Source organism: Zea mays, chromosome 3, assembly GCF_902167145.1.
Source record: "Zea mays cultivar B73 chromosome 3, Zm-B73-REFERENCE-NAM-5.0, whole genome shotgun sequence".
NCBI classification, from domain to species: Eukaryota; Viridiplantae; Streptophyta; class Magnoliopsida; order Poales; family Poaceae; genus Zea; species Zea mays.
Window position 1 is genome coordinate 98,053,160 of NC_050098.1, and position 8,243 is coordinate 98,061,402.

General features: G+C 42.2%; 1 protein-coding gene across 4 annotated transcripts; it reads left to right on the top strand.

Annotated features, from left to right (window-relative positions):
• The first annotated feature begins 665 nt into the window (after positions 1-665).
• Positions 666-4,652, top strand: LOC109944827 (uncharacterized). 4 transcript variants are annotated; one of them, XM_035966245.1, is made up of 4 exons: positions 666-1,087; positions 1,222-1,309; positions 1,538-2,082; positions 2,180-3,173. In XM_035966245.1, exons 3-4 carry the CDS (start codon positions 1,539-1,541, stop codon positions 2,377-2,379), a joined length of 744 nt encoding a protein of 247 aa, XP_035822138.1. In that variant the 5' UTR covers positions 666-1,087; positions 1,222-1,309; position 1,538; the 3' UTR covers positions 2,380-3,173. The 4 variants fall into 4 exon arrangements, with proteins under 4 accessions (XP_035822138.1, XP_035822137.1, XP_035822139.1 ...); XM_020550243.2 differs by lacking the exons at positions 666-1,087; positions 1,222-1,309 and adding exons at positions 3,522-3,640; positions 3,736-4,652 and having other exon boundaries at positions 1,854-2,082; positions 2,180-3,431; XM_035966244.1 differs by lacking the exon at positions 666-1,087 and adding exons at positions 3,522-3,640; positions 3,736-4,652 and having other exon boundaries at positions 1,106-3,431.
• The last annotated feature ends 3,591 nt before the right edge of the window (positions 4,653-8,243 follow it).

Consider the following 8,243-nt stretch of genomic DNA (forward strand, 5'->3'; position numbering starts at 1 on the left):
GTCGCCAGGCGGGGGCTGTGTCCCACTTTACCAAAAAACTGCGGCCCATGTAGGCCAAGGATCCCACGCCGTCAAGTGGTGTGTACACGTGGGGCATTTTTTATTAAAACTCATCTGTGACCAATTTATTTCATCATTACGTTAGCTGATCAAGGCAAATTAGCGATGACGATATCAAATCTAATCTGTGACGAACTTGTTGCGTCCAAACTTTGTGTCTATGACGTTCCTTTCATTTTCGTCATTAATACTCAAGTCTAATCTTCGTCACTTGTAATTGTTGACGAAGATGTAAATTTGGTCGTAGAAATGTATCAATCTGTGACTGAAGTCACCAGCGTCGCGAGAAAATCGTCACTGATGATCACATTCTTACTAGTGAAAGGATAATACCCAAAGGATTATTATTTGTCATAAAGAAATAATTATTTTCCGTAAAGTTTGTCAAGTCATGTTATCTACGCTATATTAGATAAAATAGCTTCGTAGTCACGTGCTCATATAATTTTCACCAATGATAACTCAAAGTGGAAAACTTAGTGGATTAATAAAATAGTTATGATTTAGACATTATTTACAAGTATAGTTGTGTGATATGTGATTGTTTATGTAATGGTGTATGCTTATTCATTTGGCGTATGTATTTTTTTGTATGTATGATCAGTGTTATCCTAAACGGTATTAAACGGCCGTTTAGACCGGTCTAAACGGTGAACGGCACCCCACCGTCCAGTTTAGGGCCTGGGCGGTTTCCTAAACGGGTCAACCGTCTAAACGGTCAACTCGGCGTCTAAACGGCCTGAACGGGCTGAACGGGACGGCTTGTAGACGGTTTTGGACGGCGTTCAGGCCGTTTTAAGGCCTGTTTAGAGTATGGTGTTATTTTACGCGGGGAAACTGAAACCAGGCCTCTGGCGGGCCTTTTTCGCGCCAAAGCTAGGGTTCCTCTCCTCTGCGCGCCCAGCCACCGCCAGGGACTTCCTCTCCTCTGCGCGCGCCCAGCCGCCGGCGCTGCTTCCTCTCCTCTGCGCGCCCAGCCGCCGGCGCTGCCTCCTCCATCCTCTCCTCTGCTCACCCAGCCGCCCAGGTAGGGCTCCTCCCTCCTCTCCTCTGCTCACCCAGCCGCCCAGGTAGGGCTCCTCCCTCCTCTCCTCTGCTCGCCCAGGGCTCCTCCTTCTCCTCTCCTCTCAATCTCCTCTCATCTCAGCAGTGGTTCTGCAGTGGAAGAGAGGCACGCACGCCCAGGGATAGAGGGGGCGCGCTAGCAGGAAGCTGAAGCAGGGACTCCCCATCCTTTGTTTGTTGCCAGGTATGGATGCCTCTTGCTTCCTCTATTTTATAGTTTGCTGTTTGCTCCTGATTATGCATAGTAGTTCATGCTTCAATCTTCATGGCTCTCTATTTCTTGTCGTTAAATGTTAGTTCATGGCTTAGGCTTAATGCTAGTAGGGTCAGATAGTGTACAACATGGCTAGTAGGGTCAGACAGTGTACTTCATGCAAATGATTGATTGTGCATTCTGCATTGCAACATGTAGGATGTCATCGGCGGCTTCCAATCCATCAGCTCAACCAGCAGTGGACAAGCAACCACTTAAGCGGAATAGCGATGACATAGGGTGGGAGTATGGAACTATTGTCAATCCAAATGATTGGAATGTCATAAAATGCAAGTTATGTCCTATGGTTGTCAAGGCTGGGATTTATAGGCTTAAGCTGCATATTGCTGGTAGAAAAGGGCAAGTCCGAGCATGCCCCAATGCAACTCAAGAGGATAGAGACAAGTGCAGTAAAGCTCTTGATGATTCTAGGAAAGTTAAAATAGCTAGGCTAACAGAAAAACAAGAGGTTATTGATGTGGTTGCAGATGAGATGGATGTTAATGATGACACGGGCCTTGATGACATTGGCAGCTCTCAACCAAGGACAATGGGTCCTATGGACAAGTTCACAATGTCTCTTGACTCCAATTCTTTGGGTTCCACACAAAAAAACCTTCGCCAACAAAAGATTTCTGAACATGTAATGAAAGAAAGGTTGCATATATTGAAGAGATATGTTGCTAGGTGGATGTATGTGCAAGGTAAATGATTTGTTATCTTTTTACGTGTTATCTTGCATTCTTTATCTTGCTTTCTAACTTTTGAAGGGGCTAAGCTGCTACTGTACTTTATTTTCAGGAATACCTTTCAATGCCATAAACTGTGATGAGTTTGACCAAGTGTTGGAAGCTGCTGGCCGCTTCGGTCCAGGTGCAAAGAAACCTTATCAACATGAGCTGCGGGAGAAACTGTTGCATGAGGAAGTGGAGGATACAAAGAAGATGATTAAAGATCATGCACAAGAATGGAAAAAAAACCGGTTGCTCTCTTATGACTGATGCTTGGACAGACCAAAAGAGGAGGAGCATAATGAACATATGTATCAATTCTGCCATCGGTACATATTTTCTTGAGTCAAAAGAGGTTTCAGCTGAGTTACACACGGGGGAAATGATTTTTCAGTTTGTGGATAACTTTATTGAGAAATTGGATGCTGGTAAGGACCATCTTGTGCAAGTGGTCACAGATAATGCATCAAATAATATGGCAGCAAAGGATTTGCTTTATGTCAAGAGACCCAACCTATTTTGGACTTCCTGTGCAACCCATACAATTAACCTAATGCTTGAAGGAATTGGAAAGATGAAAAGGTTCAAGAATGTAATTGATTCAGCAAAAGGATTGACCATATTTATTTATGCACACCACAACACTTTGTCTCTAATGAGGAAGTTCACAAAGAAAAGAGATATTATTAGGCCAGGTGTGACAAGATTTGCCTCCGCTTTTCTCACTTTACAAAGCTTGTATGAGAAGAAAGAGCAGCTAAGGATGATGTCCCAAAGTGAGGAATGGTGTAAAATTAGTCATGTGAAGAAAAGTGCTAAAGGTGTAACAGCCACATCCACATTGGTGAAGCCAACCTTTTGGAATGGTGTTTCTCTTTGTTTGAGAGTATTTGAGCCATTAGTTAAAGTTCTTCGCCTTGTTGATGGAGACATTAAACCATCAATGCCTTGGGTGTATGGTGAAATTCTTAAAGCCAAGGAAGAAATTAGAGTGGCTGTAGGAAACTTAGACAAGACAGGGACTGGTTTGTACAAGAACCTTATGGAAGTTGTGGAGGGAAAAATGAAGAAAAGATTGGATTGTCCTATTCACATGGCTGCATATTGTTTAAACCCTTATTATAGCTACAATAGTCCCTCAATCTTTGACAATGAGGATGTGGTAGATGGGTTTTATGCAGCTATTGAAACATTCTACCATGGTGATTTTCAGAAGCAAAATGAAGTGATCAATAATGACTTTCACAAGTTTAAGGACAAACTTGGACATTTTGGGAAAAAAGTAGCTTTGTTTGGCTGCAAGGATCCTGAATTCAATCCAGGTATTTTGTTATTTGTATTTGAATTAGATTTGGTAGTTGGCTGTTGTATAAATTATATGATCAAGAAATCTTAATATTTTTGTTATATAGCTAAGTGGTGGGCAAATTATGGAACACAAGTTCCATTACTTCAAAAGTTTGCTGTTAGAATTCTCTCTTTGACATCAAGTGCTTCAGGTTGTGAAAGGAGTTGGAGCTGTTTTGAAGGGGTACGTAACTAAGCCTTTCTTTTTACTTGTTCATTTCAGCATATGTCAAGTTTCTGCCATACTAATTGCTTGCAAATTTACTTGATACCTTGTAGATCCATACAAAGAAAAGGAATAGACTCACATGTGACAGAGTTGACAAGCTTGTGTATGTTAGATTCAACCATATTCATGCAAAGAGAAGAATTAGAGCCCAAAAGAATAAAAAGGCAGATCCTCTTGTAGCAACCGATGCAACTTTTGCTCAAGGATGGATGGTTGATGGTGCTGAGAAGGATGAAGAAGGGTCTGATGTTGAGCCGGTGACCGGTCTCACATGGAAATTGATTGCTGAGACATGTGGTGCTGAAGAGGTCACAAAACTACGTAGGAGTGCAAGATTGACTGTTGAAAGAGAGGTTGAAGACACACCGCTGTCTGAAACTGAAAGTGAAGAAGAAGCACCACAAGAGGAAGATGTTGACTTTGAGTCGGATCAAGATGATGTGATCACAGCTGGATATGACTATGAGCTAGATGCGGAGGAAGACAATGATGGCTGATGGGAGGCTTTAGCTGCCATCATCTATCTTATATTAGCACTATCTAATTATCTTATCTATTTGTCTATGTTGAAAATGAACTTATGGACTATTGCTTTTATGCTTTGTTTGGCATTTGTGAGAACTATTTCTATTTGTGCTTTGTGAAAGTGTTTGTTCTCTATTGTGTCTATCAACCTACCATTTGTGCTGAAAGTTGTCCTTGTTCAGTGTATCAACTATCAAATGGACCCTTATACATATCACATGGGCACATACTAACAAATCTCGCTTCTTTTTCAGGTACATATCTCAAATTGGGACAAGGACAACAAAAGCTTCATGTTTGCTTCAAAAAAGGTTAGGAAAAAATCTTTTTTATCCTGCTGAAACTATGCTACAGTAACATACCGTTTAGGCCGTTTAATTCCGTCTAAACACGTCTAAACCTTAGACAGCTCCTCACCGTCCGTCTACCGTTTTCCGTCTAAGAAAACACTGTGTATGATACGCAAATCGATGCTAGAAGTTGACTGTGAGGTAGAAGAACCAAACTCGTTCGAGGACGACCCACATGACGCTTTCGAGCAAGGCAAGTGGATTCTCCCTCTGCATTTCTATTTGTACTCAAATAATGCATATAATAATGTTTACTTTTCGGATATTGCATAATTTGATGGGATTTGCCTAAATAAGGATTTCCTAGAATTACCAACCCTATTCCTTGATTTACCCTAGGATAAATGCTATGCTTAGGAATTTTTGCTATTGCTCAACTTGATAAATACAATTTCACTCTTTTAATGATACTATGTTCCGGAAATGAAGTTTATAATATAATGTTAACCCGATGGTTAAACAAGAACATTTTGTATTAAATGGAACATGGAGTGACCACATAGGATAACAGTGCAACCACGAGTGCTATAATGGCTCTGCCTTTGGTAATTAGCTCTATAGACTTAGTGCTTAGCAACCCTACCTGAAAGATGGGCAAGAGGGGGCGACAGTGGTTTGGTGGCAGCTCATGTTAACATGGGGTGGTAGTGTAGCATCCCAAAAATTCAAATCTTGAAAATTTCTCAAATTCCCTCTAAATTCAAAATGAATTTCAAATTTCATTTCAAAATGTTTGTTTGCGAGTTGATATCAACAAATAAAGTATAGTGGTCTATATTCTCTCTAAAATCATCCTCAAAATATCCTACAAATATTTCCCCAGTGATCCCCTTCAAATTGTTTCCAGAAATACTGCCCAGATATTTCCCTAGTGATCCCCTTCAAGTTCTTTCCAAAAATACTGCCCAAATATTCCACCGATATATCTCCAGATATTTTCTTCTTGAGAAATACCTTCAGAATCATTTTTCAAGTCCCTACAAATATTTTCTTCATAACTTTCCTCATGCTCATACGTATACGTATGCCTCTGGTGTCATACGGTGAGCTCTACAAGCTAATCTCACTTATACAAGACAAATACATGCTAATCTCCCACTAATCTTCTCATCCTCCCACTAATCCTCTCATCCCTCCCCCTAACCCCCCACCATGGCTATAAATAGAGGGGCAAGGGCCTCCTCTCATTCCACCCCAAGCCATTTCATGGCAACTCCCCCCCCCCAAACACACACACCCACTCCATGTTCCTCACAAGCACACACTAGCAGAAGGATCGTTTGGTCGTTCTTCGATCGTTCGTCCCCCTGTTCTTAGTTTGTTCGTTCGTTCGACCGATCGTTCGATCGTTCGTCCGATCGTTCATGGTTCGTTCGTCTGTTCGTCCGATCGTTCGATCGTTCGTCCGTTCGTTCGTCCAAATAATCTTTTTCCGGCCGTTATGCTGCCGAAATTCCGATCGTTCGTTCGTCCGATCATTCGATCTTTCGTCCGTTCGTTCGAACAAATAATCTTTTTCCTGCCGTTTGCTGCCGAAATTCCGATCGTTCGTTCGTTCGATCATTCGATCGTTCATCCTATTCATCGTTCATCGTTCGTTCATAGTCCCTATTCATCGTTCTTCCAGATAATCTTTGTCTTGCCGTTATGCTGCCGAAATTTCGATCGTTCGTTTGTCCGATCATTCGATCGTTCGTCCATTCGTTCATAGTTCATATTCATCGTTTATCGTTCGTTCATACGACTATTCACCATCACTATTCACCATTACTATGCATCGTTACTATGCACCGTTACTATTCATCAACACTATTCACCGTCGTTACTATTTATCGTTACTATTCATCGATCATCTGATCACCCCAAATTTCAACTACTCATCCATCATGTTGTCCAGTCCACCTAAGACCAGCTAGACCCATATTCCAGTCATACGAACTCTGGTGACTGTGATTTTCTTTCCAGTAGGGAACTTCCCATCTGGTCACCCATCCAAGGTTTCTCCAAGTTGAGCACGCTTAACTTTGAGATTCCTTCGAACCAGGCTTCCAAACTCCAATTCCAATAATTCTTGTTTCTAAATTCTTATCAAACTATTCTCTATCCAACCATGTCATCCCTTAAGCCTGGTCCATATTCCAGAAAACTCCCAAAATACTCTTGTCCCATATTCTGCCTATAACTCTCCTGTTCATACTAAGTCAGACGATTCATTCATCACTATTCTCACCAACAGTGAACTTCACTGTGCTACACCACATACACTCAGCTATAAATACACCCAGCTACCCTCTCCCTCTCCACACACACTCAACACCCTCAGCCAAGGCAAACACCCCACCCACTCAGTTACTCCGCTCTGCCGGCTACACGCATAGTGTCGCTTCGCCTCCACTCCACCCTCCTGGTAAACACCTCCGCTCCACCACCAGTAATATCACAACACCACATGACATAGATTCTGCTCAAGACTCTACCCATCCATATATCGCTATTCTGACCACTATACTAAATATCTGTTGATATACTTGATGGTTTGTATGTTTGCTTATTCATGTTGCATAGTTATCGGAGCATTCGTGCCGTCTCGTGGAGGCCAGATCTGCAAGTCTATGCCAGGCTGTGGAGCTAGAAGCCAGTTCCGCGAGCTCCCCTTCCCCCTTCGCCGGATAAGCACGGCAAGCTCACTGGATCCCATTGATGCATAAATTACCTATGATTTTTCAACCACAACCCTCAGCCTGTTATTTTATGCATGATATGATTTTGAGACAAGTTATTATGGCCACCCAAGCCGCTTGCCGCAATCAATCCTTAATATATTTATTACAAATGATTTGAGAAAAGGTGTGAGTTTTGCAAAAGAAAATGCTTTTCAAAATGTGTATGATGAAGGGTTTTCACCCTTTTCACCTTTGAGTAGGGATGATCAGGGACTCCCTGGTTTAGGGGAGGGCCTAAGGTGATGGCTCAGCTGGTTTAGGCGTGAGCAGAAGGATTGTCCCCTCATATAAGGACCGGTTTGTCATCTTCCACTACATGTACTCATGATAAGTACAACCACTCGAGACTGTGTGGGCAGTCACTCAATCTGAACTCGTACGGTCCAACCCCAGGGTTATGAAGGCTGGGGAGCACCGGGAGGATAAGGAGGGGGAATGTTTTGTCCGGTTTGGACATGGCGGTGGCCTGACTCCTTCCGGTATAACCGTTAAGGTTAGGACGTGCGAGGAAATAAAGAGATTTGGATTCGGATCTCACTAGCTATGAGATCGCAGAGCCGGACTAGTGGGTAAAGTGTACACCTCTGCGTAGAGTTTGAAAACTTATTCGAATAGTCTATGTCCACAGGAATGGACGAGTCTGGTGTGGTATGACAATTAGTGTTTTGTTTTCAAAAAAAAGAGGTGCGTTTGAGAAAAGTGGTTTTTAAAAGGTTTGGCGGTTGAGCCGTGAGCTATGGTGGACGGGAAGTCCAGTAGCTGTTTTTGAAAATGAAAACCAGTGGGAAACTACTGAGATACCTGGATGGTTTAGTCCAGGGGATTTTGTTCTATATTGAAAAAAACATTCTTCTCCTTTGGGAGAGGATGCGCTTTGAAAAATACAAAATGTTTTACAAAACAACCCTGCATAAAATATTGTTGTTTCTGCAAAATATCCTGAGCTCCACATATTCCATG